Source organism: Coloeus monedula (assembly GCF_965178545.1).
Source record: "Coloeus monedula genome assembly, chromosome: 3".
Taxonomy (NCBI): Eukaryota; Metazoa; Chordata; class Aves; order Passeriformes; family Corvidae; genus Coloeus; species Coloeus monedula.
The window spans coordinates 118,453,132-118,472,862 of record NC_138783.1 but is presented as its reverse complement, the minus strand read 5'-3'; the positions used below and the strand labels follow the sequence as shown (position 1 = coordinate 118,472,862).

At 52.6% G+C, this 19,731-nt stretch overlaps 1 protein-coding gene across 1 annotated transcript; it reads right to left on the bottom strand.

The window, feature by feature from the left end:
- Positions 1-834: 834 nt before the first annotated feature.
- On the bottom strand, positions 835-1,212 carry KCNE2 (potassium voltage-gated channel subfamily E regulatory subunit 2; the record flags this gene model as incomplete). Its single annotated transcript, XM_082278798.1, has 1 exon — positions 835-1,212. The coding sequence occupies one exon, from the start codon at positions 1,210-1,212 to the stop codon at positions 835-837; it is 378 nt and encodes a 125-aa protein (XP_082134924.1).
- Positions 1,213-19,731: the final 18,519 nt, after the last annotated feature.

The window sequence follows — 19,731 nt, the reverse complement described above, 5'->3', positions numbered from 1 at the left end:
TCTGAGCTCTCCCTGGAGTTTCTCTTCCCCAGGTGAGCACCCCCAGCTCTCCCAGCCTGGCTCCAGAGCAGAGGGGCTCCAGCCCTTGGAGGAGCTCTGTGGCCTCCTTTGGACTCTCTCCAGCAGCTCCAGCTTTTTCTGGTGTTGATCCAGAGGCAGCTCTACAGGTGGGGTCTCCCTATAGCAGAGTAGAGGAAAACTCCTTCTCAGCCTGTTGCTTGTGCCTCTTTTGCACCTCCAGCACATCTGGAGCGTGATGGCATCAGCTCAAATCTCAAGACCCATCTCCAAAACAAGCCAAAGGCTCCCAAAGAAAAGAAGCCCTTTGTCATTTATTATTTAGCACGAGTGAAAATGGGAATCAGGTCATTAAAAAGGAGTGTGGAGTGAATGTGTGCAGGTTCCCTCCTGCAATTCATTCCCTAACTGATTGCTCAGTCAATCCTTGGACATTGGAGGTTTTACTGGACAATTTCAAGTTATTTTTAAGGTGGGCTTAAGTCACACAGTTTGGACCTGAATCAGCACTTTTGACCACCAATTCACAGTTATTCTGAGGTGGGAACATCCAGATCTGCTTGTGGATTTTAAAAATGCTCAAATAATCAAGTTACCATTCTCTTGGCTTTATTTTCCCGAGGGGAAAGCACAATCATAGATTTCTCTTGGAGTTTCCCAAGATCCTCATGGGAACCAGAACACTGATTTCCTCAGGACTCCATTATCCACTGCCCTGTGTGTTAATTTAATCACCACTTCCACAGCTCTTTGGAATTCCGGTGAGTTCCCTCTGGGTGACTTTGTGATTCCCTCACTGCTGGTGCTTCCAGAAAGTCAAGGTGATTCCAGGCTCGTTTTATCCCTTGCCCCCAGGTTTTCATGGACCACACACTTGAGATCTTCTGGATTGAGAACCTGGTTTTTGTACTTCTCTCCCCAGTCCTCCACGATGTACTGGTGGTAGGGATCGTTGGAGTGCTCCCTCCTCTTGGATTTCACAGTGCTCACCAGGATGGCCACAATGATGAAGGAGAACATCCCAATCATCACCATCAGGTAAAGGATAACGTAGTCAAAGTTTTCAGCAGCCACCTCTGCCTGCAGTTTATTCGCTGCTTCTGTCATGTTTCTCCTCCAGCCATTCATGTAATTGAGGAAGGTTTCCTTGAAAATATCTTCCACTGCCCAAGTGAAGTTTTGCATCTTTGCCATCCTTGCAAATTGTGCTGCTAAAGACAACAAAATACTCTTTTTAATCAGATGTCTGTATTAAAAGAGTTGGAGTATTTTGTCAGTGTCATGGCAGTTGTCTAATAACAGTCACCCTCTGCCACTTGAAGGTGCAATTTTAGCTCAGCTGAGAATCCCCATCTCTGAGTGGTTCCATATGTTCAGAGACCCAAAAAAGTCCTGCTCAGAGACCCAAAAAGATCCTGCTCAGAATCATGGAATGGTTTGGGCTGGGAGGCACCTTAAAGCCCATCCATGCCATGGGCAGGGACACCTCCCACTGTGCCAGGCTGCTCCAAGCCCCAATGTCCAGCCTGGCCTTGGGCACTGCCAGGGATCCAGGGGCAGCCCCAGCTGCTCTGGGCACCCTGTGCCAGGGCCTGCCCACCCTGCCAGGGAACAATTCCTGCCCAATCTCCCATCCAGCCCTGCCCTCTGGCACTGGGAAGCCATTCCCTGGCTCCTGGCCCTCCATGCCTTGGGAATTGTCTCTCTCCAGCTTTCCTGCAGCTCCTTCAGGCCCTGCAAGGCCACCCTGAGCTCAGCCCAAAGCTTCTCCTCTCCAGGCTGAACAATCCCAGCTCTCGCAGCCTTTCCTCCCAGCAGAGCTGCTCCATCCCTCTGCTCATCCTGGTGCCCACAGGTCCCTTTGGTGTGTGGGCAGCTTTGGTGAAGGCCCCCATGGCCCCTGTCCCAAGGGATGAGGCCCTGTCCCTTCCCTACAGAGGCAAAACTCCAAGGGAAGGAGGATTTCTCCTGAGGAGAAGACAAAGACATGGGAGGGACATGGAGGCTGAGCCCCATCCCTGGAGTGGCCTCAGTGAGCATTTGAGACAGTCCCCAAAGGGGCAGAGACACTGCCTGGTGCTGCAAAGCCATGTTTGATCCCATTTATCCCAAAATTCAGCCCCCAGTGCTGCTCAGACCCCATGAACCAGGTGTGTATCCCACAGGAGAATCCCCCTCCAGCATTCCTTCCCACCAGATCCCATTCCCACCAGATCCCATTCCCACCAGATCCCATTCCCACCCAGGCTGTCCCACTTTAATGTGGGCAATTCCTTCTGTTCTCCAGGCCAACCAAGCCCTAAAACCTGTGGAAATCTTCCCAGAAATGCTCTTTGTTCCCAGTGCAATCCTCAAGAACAAGGAGTTCACTGCATCCAAGGGGAAGGGGCAGTGAAATTTCATTGCTGATAAAAAATTTGGGACATGTTTCAATTCAGGAATTCAGGAATTCAACACAGATTCAGGCACATGTGCAGCTGGATCCCTCTGCAGTTACGCCCCTCACACATGCTCAAATAAAGGGATAAGGGTAATTAATGAAAGGAAATGAGAAACTATAAATACAAATTGCCTTTACTGTCTGTAAAATCTGCTTTTTCCTCGATTTACATCAAAAACTGTGCTGCTTTTTCAAGCTGGAATAAAGACTTGCTAACAGCGACTTACCTTTGCTGTGTCCTTCCCTAAGGAGATTCAGAACACTCAGGCTTTTCAAACTCCACTGGATAATGGGATGAAACTCCCAAAAAGAGCAGGGATGTCTTTAAGGAGCCTCCAGCCTGTACAAGGCTGGGAGCAGTTGCCTGTGAAATAAGTGCCTCGCACTGCACACTTTATGTTTATATTAAATTAAAAGCTAAATCTAATCTCACCTGGAAAGTCAAATATTGGCTGACAGCTTGCATCAGTCATCCTGTCGGATCTGGGAATGGGCCTTTGTGCTGATTGCTGCAATTTGAGATACTGGAAAAGAGCTTTCCTGGGGATAAACAGGGATGCAGCTTCATTTTTGACGAGTTAGAGGAGCAAGGATGAGCTCTGTAGAATAATAATAATAATTATTAGAGAAAAATTCTCCCCTGGGAGGGTGAGGAGGCCCTGGCACAGCCCAGAGAAGCTGTGGCTGCCCCTGGATCTCTGGAAGTGTCCAAGGCCAGGTTGGATGGGGCTTGGAGCAACCTGAGACAGTGGAATGAGAGGATCTTTAAGGTCCCTTCCAACCCAAACCATCCCATGTTTCTATGAATTAACCAATCTCAACAGCAATAATAATAATAATAGTAATAATAACAATAATATTAATAATTTCCTTTGCTGATCAGGGCACAAGAGGTGAGCTCGATGCCCAAAGTTTGACCTTCCTTTCTTTTTCTCCCCCCAGGATCAGGATCAAGTGAGCAACACTTCCAAGCCCTTGCTGGGAGAAGGAAATCCTCCCAGCCAGCCAGGAGCAGCCTCTCGGAGCTCTGCTCTGTGAGCACCTCACTCATGAGCTGCAGCAGGAAAAGACAAAAAGTTACTAAAAAAAACCCAAAAACCCAAAGCAAAACAGAAAGAAAAGGAGAATAAATGAGTGTTGACTTTCCTCCTGGCAAGCAGCACACACTGACACCTCAGTGAGAGGCTCTGAGGCACCTGAGAGAGCAGGAATTTGCTCAGTGAAACGAGACCACGTCAGGAGCATCAGCAGCTGCTCCTGCTCTGGTGGGGACATCCAAGGAGGGGGGTTCTGGTGGGATTGAGGTGCTCCCCAAGCACTCAGGCTGGGACAGAGCTGCTGTAAAAAACACATTTTCATTTTACAGCCGGTCCTGCCTAAGAAATGTCGCCTTTGAGGGACGTTAAGGCAGCGGGGAGTGACCCTGAATCCACAGCACACACCAGAGGGAGGGAGATGTGCTCCTGGGGTGGAAAAGTGCTGATCCCTGAGGAAGCCCTGCTGCTCCTGCCATTGGCATGGTTCCTGCTCTCCTTGCTCCTGGACATGTTCTGAGTGTGAAACCTCCCAGCACAGGGATGAGCTGCTGGCAGCATTTCCTCCTGATCCCACACTTTTCCTGGCAGGTTCCTTTGGCTTTGCCTCTGGAAGTCCAGGGAGCTGGCACAGCTTCGGTTTGCTCTGAGGAACCCCAGAGGGACCTCACTGCACTGTGCACAGACATTCCCTGGCTGCTCCCAGCTGGATAAAATCACCTGGAGCTCTTTTGTCTGGCTGTGGAAATAAGAGAAGAGCCTGGAAGTTCCCAAGTTCTGGAATAACTGCCAACAACATGGTGAAATGTATCCCTTCCTCAACCCCTCTCTTCTACCAGCTGTTCCTGGCCAGACCTGTTCCCAATGGAGCCAAAGATTTCCTGAATAATCCCAGTCTGCTGCGTGTCCCCCCTGAAGGTCGCTTTGCTCAGGGTTTGCTTAGTCTGGAGAGCAATGAGGTGGTCAAGGACAGCCAGGGTGGGAATGATTAAACAGGAGGAGGAGCCCTTTCTTGGGTGGGAAAGGTGGAAACCTTAATATTAGTCTGGAATGGAGACTAGTGCCAAGCAAAATGCTCCTGATCTTATGGAATCACAGAATAATGGAATTCCAGAGCTGGAAGGGACCCACAGGGATCAGCCAGTCCCACCCCTGGCCCTGCCCAGCCCCCCCAGCAATCCCAGCCTGGGCATCCCTGGCAGCGCTGTCCAAACGCTCCTGGAGCTCTGGCAGCCTCGGGGCCGTGCCCATTCCCTGGGGAGCCTGGGCAGTGCCCAGCAGCCTCTGGGGGAAGAACCTTTCCCTAAAATCCAACCTAACCCTGCCCTGGCCCAGCTCCAGCCGCTCCCTGGGTGCTGTCCCTGGCCCCGGGATGATTTGGAGGCCTTTTCCAACTCAAAAGATTCTGTGATTCTTCCGAATAACAGAAGATTGTTATTAATAATGATCTTTCTCCCTCAGACATTTCCCTTCAGAGACATTTTCAGTGCACTTGATCCCTTTTTTTCCCAATCTTCCATTGTTTCCCTGCATCATCTGCAATAAACAAACTTTGCACTTTGTTTTCAATCAGCATTCAAAACTTTTGCAGTATTTCCCCTTCATTTTCTCTAAAATAAGGGAATTAACCATACATGATTCCTGATTTATAGGGTTAATTCTCTTAGGATCATGAATTCTATAGGGTGAATTCTTAGAAACAAAAGACTGGAGCTGCTCAGTGTGGTTGGTGGAGAGGTGTGAGGATCCTTTCACACCTCCCTGTGTAAGTTACCTTTGGAATTCCTTCTGTTCTGTTAAATCCCAATATTGCAGCACTCACTGGACCTTTCCCACCTCAAACCTTGGGATGCACAGACTTAACTCAGCATTCAACTACTGAGAGGCACTACTGCAACTCTGATACTCAGAGTGCTGATAGAATTTCATTAATTTCCCCAGGTTTCATCTCCTTCAGAGCTCTCCTGGATTCCTTCTGGAATTTGCACGTGTTTAAATGACCATCAGTGAATGGGACAGTTCTGTCTGTCCCTGGGCCAAGTCCTCTGTCAGTTGATCACCCTCTAATCCAAAAAATCCTCTCAAGGCCAGTAGGATTTTATGGTTTCCTCTGTGCCTGTTGAAACCATTCCTCTTAGGCTTACTCAAAACTACATCAATTAATTCAGTTAAAACTGTTTCTTTATGTTGACTTTCCTTTATCATCCAATTTTGTCTTGGGACATTTTCCTGCTCCTTTGTTGATAATTAAAGATTCTGCCTCTTTATTTTTTGGCTTGCAGCTGTGCTTCTGTCTCTGACCTGCTCCTTCCTTTGGGTCAGAATAAGATTTAAGCTTTTTTCCTACCTCTCCACCATTTAACTCTTCTCCCTCTGTTTCCCTTTCCTCCAAGCAAATCCTTATGGATTCATTTGCTCTCTGCACTCCCCCCATGCAGGATGGGGGTTATTTTCTTTCCCAGGTGATGGATTTAGGATCTGCACAACATTTCCTCCCAAGGGGATGTTTTGAAGCACAGCTGGCGGTTTTATGCCTTGCCCTGTCCAGGTTGGGTTTTCTTTTTTAGCTGAGGAAATCCATTGGAATTGTTTCTTTCTTATGGAACTGTTCTTCCATCTTTTGGGGTCTTTGACTGCCGAGTGGTTCAACCACGGGGGTATTTTGGTTTTCTGAGAGATCCTGAGACTTCATTGTGTGTTATATGCTTTGATAGCCTGTTGTAACACTTGGGGTTTGTTTGAGCCCCGTCTTTTCCCGTAGGATCAGAGGAACAGCTGATCTGCTGGAATGTTGCTGCTTTCCAGAGGGATCCTGACAGGCTGCCCCCAAAATATTCATATCTGGTAAAAAACTGTCTCTAAATACTCCAGTAACTCCATGGCTGAAGATCAGAGCCCTACATGGGGTGCACTGTCCTTAATTCCTGGTGGAGAGGGACACCTGGGATTGTCCTTTGTGGCTTAAAAAAAAAAAATCCCATTTTCACAGATTCCCAGAATAATCAAGGTGGGAAGAGCCCTTCAGCACCATCCAGTGCCACCCTCACCCCAAAGCCTGTCCCCAAGGGCCACATCCAGACTCCTCCTGAGCACTCCCAGAGACAGTGACTCCAGCACTCCCTGGGCACCTCATCCCAAGGCCTCACCACTCTGGCAGGGAAAAATTGTTTCCAATCTCCAACCTGAGCCTCCCCTGGTGCCATTTGAGGCCATTTCCTCTCCTCCTTTCCCTTGGGACACAGAAGAGACCTGGCTGCCCCCTCCTGTCAGGGGGTGGTGGAGAGCAACAAGGTCCTGCTGAGAAAAGCTCTGCTGCCTCAGCGCAGGCTGCAGGGATGGAGAAATGCGAGGCAGGAGGAGGCTGCAGTGCCCAGCTTTGTTGCTATGGTTTTATGTGTTGCTGTTGCAAAAGCTTCAGGGGATAAATGAGGGTGTTGGCTGCACAGAGCATTGAAATGAAAAAGCAAACACGGATATTTCTGGCTGGGAAGAGCAGATGTGACACCTGAAATGCTCGGGTGTGTGCGTCCCTCAGAGGGGAAGAGAAACCTGAGGTGCCCACACTGATCCCTTTGAAATATTGGGGGTTTTCCCATTCTTTCAGCTGTAATGAAAAAATTGGTGCTGCAGCTGAACTGCAGCAGCCTGTGGGTACCTGAGGGGAAGGTCTGCTTGAAATGTCACGAAAGGCAAAGTTAATGACTGACAGCAGCAATGGCTTGGGGTTGTGGAGTTTTTCGGTTTGTTTAACTGGTTGGTTGGTTTTTTTAATGGTTTGGGCTGGGAGGACCTCAAAGCCCACCCAGTGCCACCCCTGCCATGGCAGGGACACCTCCCACTGTCCCAGGCTGCTCCAAACCCCAATGTCCAGCCTGGCCTTGGGCACTGCCAGGGATCCAGGGGCAGCCCCAGCTGCTCTGGGCACCCTGTGCCAGGGCCTGCCCACCCTGCCAGGGAACAATTCCTTCCCAATATCCAGTCTAAACCTACTCTGTCAGTTTGAATCCATTGCCCTTTGTCCTGTCACTCCATTCCTTGCCCAAAGTCCCTCTACATGGTTCTTGTAGCCCCTTTAGGCACTGGAATGGTCTCTGAGGTATATGGGAAATATAAATGTCAGCTGGGGCAGTCACATAGCAAGGCCCTGTCTGTCCCCACCTCCCCTCTGCTTCCATGGGCTGAAAAACCAGAATCCAGAGCTCCTCTGCCATCAGGGGATGGAACCAGCAGCAGTGGTGGTGTGGAGGCCCCACTGTCCCTCATGTCCCAGCCTGCGAGCTGAACCCTCTGCTCCGATCTTTACACACTTGACAGCCCCACTCTGAGTCCTGGAGATAAAATTGGGTCCTGATCCATCACATTCAAATGGGTTTTTTGTTGTCCTGGCATTTGCTCTGACAAACGCAACCTGTGGAGCTGAAGCCTCACCAAAGAATCACGTTGGGCCCTGCAGGAGAGCCCTGGAGAGGCTGGAGCGTGTCCAGGGCAGGGAAGGGAGCTGGGAAGGGGCTGGAGCCCCAGGAGCGGCTGAGGGAGCTGGGAAAGGGGCTCAGGCTGGAGCAAAGGAGGCTCAGGGGGGACCTTGTGGCTCTGCACAAGTCCCTGACAGGAGGGGGCAGCCGGGGGGGTCGGGCTCTGCTGCCAGGGAACAGGGACAGGAGGAGAGGGAACGGCCTCAGGCTGGGCCAGGGCAGGCTCAGGGTGGACAGCAGCAGGAATTTCCCCATGGAAAGGGAGCTCAGGCCTTGGAAAGAGCTGCCCAGGGAGGGATCCCTGGAGGGATTTCAGAGCCATGTAGATGTGGCACTTTGGAATTTGGCTTTGTGGAGGATTTAGCAGTGCTCTGCTACAGGTCGGATTCCATGATCTTACAGGTCTTTTCCAGGCTGGAAAAGAATCATTCTGTGATTCCAGGTTCTCTCCACTTCCACACAAGACTCCAGAGACAGGTGAGCGAGGCTGTGGGTGGTACCAGAGAGCCAAAGGTTTGTGGTTTGGCCTCAAGCAGACCTCAGGTTTTATTTGGGATTGCAATGGGAAGCAGTTCCGAGAACCTGCAGCCCAGGTGTGCAGTGGTCACAGTCATCAAATCCCACCTGCCACTTGTCACAACCAACCCCTCCAGAGCCTGGGGTTTCCAGGGAATGGCACCTGGGAGGGGCAGCCCTGCTGAATCCCCATTTTCCTGCCCAGTCCTGTCCTCCCAAAGCAGAGGGAGGCAGAGCAGCAGCTGCAGCAGCAGGCCCTGGGTTTGGCAGGAGAGCAGGGCCCTGCCAGAGGTCACTGATTGCCACAGCTCCCGTGGGCAGGGACAGCTCACAGCTCTGACAGGGCTGAATTCCCACAGCAGCACTCCTGGTTTCCAGTCTCACTCCTTCTCCTTTCATCTCCTCACCACAGTGGCCTGGGAGCTGGATCCAAATCCTGAATCTCCTGATTCACATTATCCCCTTCTCCCTCCACACTCTGCTAAGCTGTGGGACCTTTGTGCCACAGGACACTGGAGGCAAACATTCCAAATGAGGTTGATTCAGAGAGGGAAAATGCATCCAGAGGGTTTAAGGACAGCGTGTCCAGTCCCAGCAGAGGATTAGGCTGGGGAGGCGTGCCCACATGCCTGCCCCACCTGTGTGTCCTTCCTTAATCCCTCAGGTTTGTCCATCCCCTTGACGGATTTCTTCACCTAAAACCTCCCCACCCTGTCTGGGAAAGGGGAGGGAGAGGCAGGAAAGAGGAGGGTGGGAAAAGGAAAAAAATGCATGTGGGGATCAAGCTGTCCATGGGCAGCAGAGGAGACCAAGGAAGGATGCAAAGGTCACCTGGGTGCTCCTGTCAGACTTTCCCCTCTGGGGACAAAGGTGCTGGGACTCCATGGAGCTTCAGATGGGACAAAGGGAATAAAAGGGGAGGGCAGGGGAGCAGCCAGAGCCTTTCTAGAAGGTTCTTCAGGGCTCACAAGAGAAATCACAACCTGTCCCCCTCAGGGTGCTTTGTGTGCCAGGGTGTCCCTCTTGGACTGGTGGCTGAGCCAGGAGGGACATCCTCATGTTGGTGTATTCCATGGGTGTTGGTGTATTCCATGGACATTGGTGTATTCCATGGGTTTTAGTGTATTCTGTGGATGTTGGTGTATTCCATGGATGTTGGTGTATTCCATGGGTGTTAGTGTAGTCCATGGGTGTTGGTGTATTCCGTGATGTTGGTGTATTCCATGGATGCTGGTGTATTCCATGGATGGTGTATTCCATGGACACTGGTGTCTTCCATGGACATTGGTGTATTCCATGGGTGTTGGTGTCTTCCATGGACATTGGTGTATTCCATGGATGGTGTATTCCACAGATGTTGGTGTATTCCATGGATGCTGTATTCCGTGATGTTGGTGTATTCCATGGGTGTTGGTGTATTCCGTGGACATTGGTGTATTCCATGGGTGTTGGTGTATTCCATGATGTTGGTGTATTCCATGGATGTTCCAGAGTGGGTTTGACGGCAGCTGGGAGGTGGATCAGGATAGAGGTGCAGGGATACTTGGGCCACCTTTGGTTCCAGTCCCTCTGGCATGGATCAAAACCCAACTGGTTCTGCTCTCCTGGCTCAAGTGAAGTCCATGGAATTCCATGGGGAATTGGGATGGAACAGCACCTGGAGAGCCTGAACCGGAGCTAAGTTCCCATCAATACCCACTTCCATGGAGTGTGGAGTTGGTAACTCACATGTCCATGGAATTACAGAATTATTCCTGAGAAGCGGACGGAGGAGTGAAGGATCTGTTTCCATAATTCCTCAGGAAAACAAGTGGCCTGATCCCCACAGGCAGAAGAATTCCACCTCTTCCCTGACTCCTTAGCATGCATGTGCCTCCAGCCACATTTGAAAACAAGGCTGTTTAGCAGACAGAGGGCTGAAGTCAGGATTAAATTCCAGCCCTCCTGGGCTCTGAATACAGGACACTCCTGAGCCTTGTTCTGTTGGAAACTTTTCCTGGTATTCTCATCTTGTTCCCACTGCTGTGGGAAGGGAACATCCCCTAGACCAGGCTGCAAACCAGGCCAGACACAGGAAGTCACAAGTTTATGTCTCTTAATCCCTTCTATTTGTAATGATTATTCTTATTATTAAAGAGTCAGGGAGGAGAAATGGGTTGGAATTCCACCTCAACCTGAGGAAAATGTCTTTCCATGGAGCCCTGGAACAGCTGCCCAGGGAGGTGATGGATTCTCCCTCCCTGGAGACATCCCAACCCCACCTGGATATGTTCCTGTGTCACCTGCTCCAGGTAGGAAATGGGCAGGAGGGTTGGACTGGGTGATCTCCAGAGGTCCCTTCCAGCCATAATAATTCTGGGACTCCGGGATGGTCCAGGTGAGGTGAAGTCCAGGCTGTGTTTGTGCCACAGGAAGAACAGCAGCAACAAATCCTGCCAGAATTCTGGGATGAGCACCTGGCCACTGGGTACAATCTGTGATGAGCTTAGACTTTGGCAGAAATATCAAGTCAGGCCTAGAACTGCTGCTTATTTTGGGTTTGCTGCTCCCATAGTTGACTACTGAAGAAGTGCTGGTTATTTTTCACTTGATACAGCCCAGAGAGGCTCATTCCATCCCTGGGACTGTGATGGAGTCCTGGCATTGAGGACCCAGTGGGTGCTGCCCAGTCAGAGGGGAAGCAAAGGCCAGGTCAGGACATTGCAATGACCCAGGAAACCAGAGCAGCCACCCCACACGACCTCCTGCAGTGGCATCTTCTGAGCCTGACTGTTGGAGAAGGTTCCATTTCCACTGCTGCTCATTTTGGCAGGAAAAGCCTCTGTTTGACACACAACCACCCCTGGAGGTCATCGAGGCCAAAGCTCATCCCGAGGCTGCACAAAAAACCCCGGACACTTGGGGCTGTGTGGGGCTTCCCACATGGTTAAAAGCAAGGCTGAGTGATCATTTCCAACCCAAGGAAGGCAAGCAAGGGTGTCAGCACAGGAGTTAAGAAATCCCTGCCCATGAAACCTGGGATGTGTTGCATGAGCAGGGAACATTCCTTGCTTCTTGTTTCCTCCCCCTGCCTTGACCTCGGGCCCATTTGCAATCCCATTGCGCAAACGGCTCTTGCAACCCAGCTCCTGCTTCCAGCAGAAAATCCTCGCCTCTGGAGGGGCAGGCAGAGGCCAGCCCTGCCCTGAGCTCCAGGGTGGGGGTCTGGTGGCACCCTGGAGACCTGGCACCCCAGGGAATGCTCTGGATCCTACACTGAGCCTGCTCTGAGCCAGGCTGGCTTCCCAATATCCCCTATCCAGCACCAGGTCCCTCAGGAAGGTGCTGGAAGCCAGAGAAAATCCTCATGCTGGTCCGCTGGGTCACACATGGTCATCCCCCTCTCTGGGATGGCTGCCAGGATGAGGAGCTGTGGAATTTGGGAGATATTCTGCACTCCAAAACTCTGGGTGTTCCCATGGTCAAGGAGGGCACGGAGTGACAGCACCGGGGGGGATGGTTTGAAGCTGAAGGAAGGCAGGGCTGGATGGGAGCTTGGGCAGGAATTGTTCCCTGGCAGGGTGGGCAGGCCCTGGCACAGGGTGCCCAGAGCAGCTGGGGCTGCCCCTGGATCCCTGGCAGTGCCCAAGGCCAGGCTGGACATTGGGGCTTGGAGCAGCCTGGCACAGTGGGAGGTGTCCCTGCCATGGCAGGGGTGGCACTGGGTGGGCTTTGAGGTCCCTCCAACCCAAACCATTCCAGGATTCTACAAAGTGCAGCAAACCCATGGAGATGGCAGCAGCCTCCTCCCAGCCTCCTGAAATCCGCTGGAACCTTCCCGTTGCTGTTCATCTCTGTTTAGGGAGGCAGGGATGGTGCAATTCCGTTCATCCTGCTGGGAAGTGCCTCTTACGTCCGGGCCTGACTTGGAGCTGAAGCTGGAGCTCTGCTCTGCACTGAGATGATTTCCTGAGCCGGAGCCTCCCCTGGAAGCTGGAGTGGATCCAGGAGAAGGTTATTCCTGTGGATCCAGGAGAAGGTTATTCCGGGTAAGCTGCCTGAGGGATTTCAACAGATAATTCTGTGCATCTCTAGAGCACCCTGGCTGGAGAACAGTAATCTTTTAATTGGATTCCCTCTGGATAATTACCCTGCTGGAGCTGCTCATGTCCAGCTCTCTAGAAACACATCCTGGCATCTCCATGGAAGGCTCCAGAAACAGCTCCAGGAAAAAGCCAGGAAGTGTTGATTCACCTTGGAATTGCTACAGTACTGTGAGTGTGGTGGCCAGAAAAGCATGGCTTATGCATTTATCCCACCAAAGTCATTTTGATCCTGCTTTTTTTTGGTTCCAGTGGCACATTTAAGAACCATGAGTCGAGTATTTCTGGCTCTGCCTTTCGCTGAGGATGGAACAAAGATAAGGAATTATCATTTCCATCAAAATTCGTGTTCATTTTAAAAATAAATCAGATTTTTCACGGAATGTCTGCAAACCTTGGGGTGTGTGTAAGTCTGGGATTGTGTGCAGTGTCCAACCCACGGGGGTGATCCTGCAGCTTGATTTTCAGGAATTTGCTGCTGTTTGTGGCAGAAAAAGCCAGCACAAGGTTCCTGATGCAAATTGGTTATAACAGACACCAGATTCCAGCTGAAAGTCAGGATTTGGTCCCACAAACATCCAAGACTCTGGAGTCAAGTGGGTGTTTGTTTGCTCCTCATCTGCTCCAGTGACCTTCAGCTTGCTGTCCCTGTGGAGCTTGGAATCAGTGCATTCCACGGGATAGACTCCTGGTTTTGCACGTGTGTGTCTCCACTGAGGTTATCCCGAAAGATATCCCAAGGGAAAAGCCAGCACTCATCTCTTTGGGGATGGAATTCAGGAGCTTTGCTTGACGAGGGTACAGAGCTGACCTTCCTGACCACAGTTCCCTCAAATACAAATCCACACCTGGATTCAAGCGCTGCATCCCACAAATTCATCTGTGGGAGGAGCTGAACTTCAGCTCTGGGTGTTCCTCATATTGATCCATTCCCATTTGAGCTGGGATTTCAGTGCTGTGCCACGAGCGCTGATCCCAAATGGAAAGGTTCCTCCAGAACAACCCCAAACATCCCAATTCCAAACTGTGGAATGATCTGGATGGGTTGGCTGAAGAAAAAGAGCCTTGAACTGGAGGGATCCCCACCTTTGGGGGTTGGTTTTGCCAGCCCACACCCAGAAGGATCAAATTCTGCATCATCGAAACACAAACACAATTCCCACAGCTCAGGGCTCACCTGGAATCATTTAATCCCAGAAGGGAGGTCTCAAACCTCTCCTCAAACCCAGAATTTCTCTTAAAACTGCTCCCTAAAACTTCATATTTTGTGCTTTATTCAGGTTTCAGTTCTGATAAATATTCCCCATACTGCTGAGAATACCAGAATTAAAAACACAAGTGGTCAGGAGTGGGTTGGGGATGTGTCAGTTGTGTCCCACTTATCAGAAGCCCAAACCTGTGGGGAGGAGATTTGTTCCCATTCCTTACTCCAAAGGCTCCAAATGGCTCAGCCTGTGCCTGGCCCAGCACTGAGCTGTTTGTTTGAGCTCTGCCTAAACATCCTGATAAATGAGAGGGAGCCTGATTAGAGATAAAAACATCTGGGGTACTTTTACCAGGGAAGCAGGAGGGGATTTCATCTCATCCAGAGCCACATTTTTCCATAAACAGGACAGCGGGGACATCCCTTGGTTTTTCTCTTGGAGCACCCCAGAGGATGCAGGTCCCAGCTCCAGCTGGAATCACTGCTCTCAATCCCATTTCCTATTTGAAGGAACAATTAAAGAAGCAAAATGTTTATCTTTCCCTTTGGACATCATTCCAGTAAAAAAAGTTCATGTCAACAGTCTCTGGTGACCCAACATGGGATCCTACTGGGTTTTTCCACATCTATCTGAAAAAACTATAAACCAATAAAAGTATAAAATAAAATAAAATAAAAAACCTAGAAAAATAAACTAGAAACCAAACAGGCCATGAAGAAATGATGCTCTGACCCCACAGATTACAGGCATTTTGATTATTTGGCTGGAATGATGGATACATTCCTGTCTGGAATTCTCTAAGGTGTAACCAGGTGCTTTAACCTGTCCTTTGACGTGGGACAATGATTTTAAACTGATAGAGAACGGAACTAGATGGGATCTTGGGCAGGAATTGTTCCCTGGGAGGGTGGGCAGGCCCTGGCACAGGGTGCCCAGAGCAGCTGGGGCTGCCCCTGGATCCCTGGCAGTGCCCAAGGCCAGGCTGGACATTGGGGCTTGGAGCAGCCTGGCACAGTGGGAGGTGTCCCTGCCATGGCAGGGGTGGCACTGGATGATTTTTAAGGTCTTTCCAACCCAAACCATTCCATCATTCCATGATTCAATGACCCCCAACACCAGCCTGACAGTGACCACTCTTTGCTCTTTTGATGACCTTGGTGCTTTTTAAACCCTACAGGTTTTTAGGAGGTATTTGCTGAAAATCCAGCTTTGCCAAACAATCCAGAAGATTCCACACATGCTGGGTGTGGTGTGAGATTTTCTGTGACAAGCTGGAACTTTGAAAGGAGCCTGATCCCAGCAGGAGGAACAGCACGAGCCATATCCCGCAGCATCCATGGATGGTGGGAAGCTAAGGAAGGGTCAGGACATTTCTCAAGGACATGGGGATGGAGCCTGGCTGCTGGCACAGCTCTGCCAGCTCAGGAGGGCTGTGACTGTGTTTTCTGGTGGCAGGACCACCATGGATTCCATCCGTTCGAAGGAAAACATGGATTTGCTGAGTCTCTTTCAGGAAAACAAAGGAAAGTGTAAACCTTCCATGTGTGTTATCCGTATTTAAATCAATGGGACTGAGGAACCAAAGCAGCTCTGAGAATTTGGGTGGTTTGTCCCATGAGACTGAAACTCCCACAATGGGCAATGGAGCTGGGGAAGGGGCTGGAGAGGGAGACATAGGAGAATCCCAGAATCCCTGAGGCTGGAAAAGCCCTCCCAGCCCAGCCAGGCCCAGCTGTGCCCCATGCCCACCTTGTCCCCAGCCCAGAGCACTGAGTGCCACCTCCAGCCCTTCCTGGGACACCTCCAGGGATGGGCACTCCAAACCTCCCTGGGCAGCTCCTGCCAAGGCCTGAGCTCCCTTTCCATGGGGAAATTCCTGCTGCTGTCCACCCTGAGCCTGCCCTGGCCCAGCCTGAGGCCGTTCCCTCTCCTCCTGTCCCTGTTCCCTGGCAGCAGAGCCCGACCCCCCCGGCTGCCCCCTCCTGTCAGGGACTTGTGCAGAGCCACAAGGTCCCCCCTGAGCCTCCTTTTGAAGGAGTTGAAGAATCTCCCCGGGAAGGGCAGCTGGAGCTGGACAAGCCTGCCGGGAATACTGCAGGGGATGGAGGGAGCTCCTTGCATGGGAATAACTCCCCCAGTTCAGCCAGTGCTCACAGAGGGATCCTTCCCCACACCTGGGGTTACTCCAGAGGCAATCCCGGAGCTCGGCTGGCTCCTGATTTACATCAGCTGGGATACACTTGGCCCTTGCTCTGAATCCAGCTGAGTTACCAGGATTCCAAGTGCAGAACTGGAATCAGCATTCTCCTCGTTTCAAACCGGCTGGCGCTGGAATTTGGCCGCCCAAAACCTGGCCCGTGCTGCCCCTCTTGAGTTGGCACCTCGGGTTCCTCACCTGCTCCTGCTCCCTGCCTTCCCCCAGCCAAGGAAAAGCAGGATTGGGCTGCTCCAGCCCGGCTGGCGTTTTCGGGAGCCACCACAGCGTGTCCCCACAGAGCTGTGCTCCATCCCTCCATCCCCGCTCCTGCCAGCAGGAACGCGTCCAACTGCGAGCTCATCTGCGTGGCCATAAATACACCCCCCTCCAGCGCTGCTCCAGCCACGGCTTCCATGGGCAGAGCTGGCAGGAAAAGGATCCTGACCTTCAGCTCTGCCCCATCCACCCGGGCCGGGCCTGGTGAGGCGAGGACGGAGTCGTAAAAAATCCCCAACAAAGCGAGCAGCAGAGAAAACCCAACAACAGGGAAAGGTCACAGCTCAAGGTCTGCTGCTCATTACCGAGGAATAACACCGGGAGCCGGCCTCATTTGCATGATGAGTTTCATGCTGGGCCCTGACACGTCCCAAAACCAGAGCAGGGTTAGGTTTGAAATTAGGGAGAAATTGTTCCCTGTGAGGGTGGGGAGGTGCTGGCACGGGGTGCCCAGAGAAGCTGTGGCTGCCCCATCCCTGGCGGGGGTGCCTGCAGGGATATTTCGTGTAGAGGAGCTGCAGCAGCTGTGGGATACAGGGAGGTCTCTGGCCAAACTGGAGGAAAGGCAGATTGGAGGAAAAAAGGGAAAAATGAAGGGATTCCTTCAAGACCAGGAGGAAGAGCAACCATTTGAGATGGGGAGAGAGATTTCTGCCTCAGCTGTGAGGAGTGTCAGGAAGCCCAGGGACAGGAAAACCCTCCTGAGGGAGCTGGGAAAGGGGCTCAGGCTGGAGCAAAGGAGGCTCAGGGGGGACCTTGTGGCTCTGCACAAGTCCCTGACAGGAGGGGGCAGCCGGGGGGGTCGGGCTCTGCTGCCAGGGAACAGGGACAGGAGGAGAGGGAACGGCCTCAGGCTGGGCCAGGGCAGGCTCAGGGTGGACAGCAGCAGGAATTTCCCCATGGAAAGGGAGCTCAGGCCTTGGAAAGAGCTGCCCAGGGAGGTTTGGAGTGCCCATCCCTGGAGGTGTCCCAGGAAGGGCTGGAGGTGGCACTCAGTGCTCTGGGCTGGGCACAAGGTGGGCATGGGGCACAGCTGGGCCTGGCTGGGCTGGGAGGGCTTTTCCAGCCTCAGGGATCCTGGGAACCGTGTGAGGGAGGCCATGGGGTAAATGAGGTGGAGCCAGCACTGCTGAGGTCAGGGGGTGCCTCCAGCAGTGACACTGAGCAGACAGAGCTGGGGCACAGATATCACACAGATGTCACTGCCGGGCCCTGAGCAGCAGCACTGAGATCCCTCCTGGTAGAAGGTGAGGAGTGGGCTCCAGCTACCAAATCCAATGGGATTTTTTCTTTCAGGTCACACCACTGCCCTACAGATCTGCCTGTTCCTGCTTTGATCAGGGCACTTCAACAATCCCAGCCTGGGCATCCCTGGCAGCGCTGTCCAAACGCTCCTGGAGCTCTGGCAGCCTCAGGGCCGTGCCCATTCCCTGGGGAGCCTGGGCAGTGCCCAGCAGCCTCTGGGGGAAGAACCTTTCCCTAAAATCCAACCTAACCCTGCCCTGGCCCAGCTCCAGCCGCTCCCCGGGTGCTGTGAGGTCCCAGGGAGCAGAGATTGGAGCTGGCCCTCGGGAGGAGCTGCCATGGGACCCTCAGTGTCACAGAGCTCCTTGCCATGGGGCCAGCAGGGAATTGAGGGCCCTGGGGTGGTTTAAATTCTACTTTTTTTTGATCCTCTTGATTTTTGTCATCTTTGGGGAGAGGTGCCGTGAACCCCCTTTTTTCCAGCCTCTGTCACCACAGAGTTTGGGAAGCAGAAGAGCAAATCCCCCTTATCCTAGAGCTGCTGCCATGAGCAGCTGGCACAGGGATCTGAGCTGTGCCTTGCAGCCTGGAGAAGGAAAAGGTCAGGCCAGCATGTGATGGCCCCCCCAGCTTCCTGCCAGTGCCGTGACCCTTCTCCCTGGGCACAGGGAATGTGAGTGACCTCTGGGATTGCATGTTGCCCTTGGTTCCAGATGTGGAATGAGATGTGAGCTGACTTCCAGGAATGATTCCTTGCCAGAAGCTCCTCTGTGTGAGGCCAGTGCTGACTGCTGGTCCTTGACCACAGGATTACACTTGTCAGCCACAAAGGGTTTTGACCACGCGTGCCTCGCTCTGCACTCGCTGACCTGCAGGACAGCCCTCACCTCTGTCCCTGCTGTCTCACCCCATGGATACAGCATTCCCACCCTATCCCATCACTGCAGGATCAGCTGCTCCCCCCTGGGGCAGGGTGGTGAGGAAATGCCCCACTTGGGGTGTTCAGTGGGGAAGAGGAGACTGACGGGAGACTCACTGCAGGTACAACTTCCATGTGAGGGGAAAAGGAGGGGTAACTCCAATCTCTGCTCCCTGTGACCTGACAGCAGCCAGGGAGTGGCTGGAGCTGGGCCAGGGCAGGGTTAGGTTGGATTTTAGGGAAAGGTTCTTCCCCCAGAGGCTGCTGGGCACTGCCCAGGCTCCCCAGGGAATGGGCACGGCCCCGAGGCTGCCAGAGCTCCAGGAGCGTTTGGACAGCGCTGCCAGGGATGCCCAGGCTGGGATTGCTGGGGGGGCTGGGCAGGGCCGGGGGGGGACTGGGTGATCCCTGTGGGTCCTTTCCAACTCAGGATATTCCATGATCCTGTGATCTCTCCCAGGCACTCAGGACACATTTGGCAGGAGCTCGGGATGGGGCTGGACTCCCCATGGTCACTTGGGTGGTCCCACAGAGCTGATAACGATGGCAGTGCAGATAATCCCAGTGTGGGGCTGATACCTCGTGTCAACAGCAGGACAGCAAACACCAGGCAGGGGTGGCAGGTGGGGACCTTCCAGGAGGGACAGGGAGAGTGGTGTCCTGAGAGGCCCAGGTACAGCCAAACCTTCTGTGAGTGACAAATTTGGGGAGCACCGTCGGGCAACACTCATCCAGAAAGGGGGAGATGCCTTCCCACGTCCTGGGCCATGGGAACAGGGAATGATCCATGCAGTGCACAGCCCTGCCGAGCTCCCTGATGGCACTGCCACAGGGGACACGTGGCAAAACCACCCAGCAGCTGCCCTGGCATGTGGTCTGGGATCACAGGAAAGCCAGGCTGGAGGTGCCCTCAGGAGTTGTCTGGTCTGGCCTCGTGCTCCAGAGAAGTCCAGGCTTGAACTGGACTGAAATGCTGCAGGGATTTGTGGGAGAACGGCCATACCTATGGAATTTCCTCCAGGGAGATGGATGGGGTGCTCTGCTCCTTCCCCAGAGCAGCTCCAGGTGCAGCACAGGCAGACAGGGATCCCTGGTTGTCCATCCACTGCTCCTGCTCTGGAATTGCTGCTGGAATCGCCCACCCTCACTGGGGCAGTGGCTCTGGGACTCCTCCCTGTCCCGTGTCACCCATGGAGTGACAACTTCCTGTGGAGCTACGACTTCCCACCACTTCCACTGCTATTCATTCCTGATGAGTTGCTAATTATTGTTCATTAATGAAGGTGACCCAGAAGTGTCTTCTCAGCAGTACAAGCATGGAAGTGTT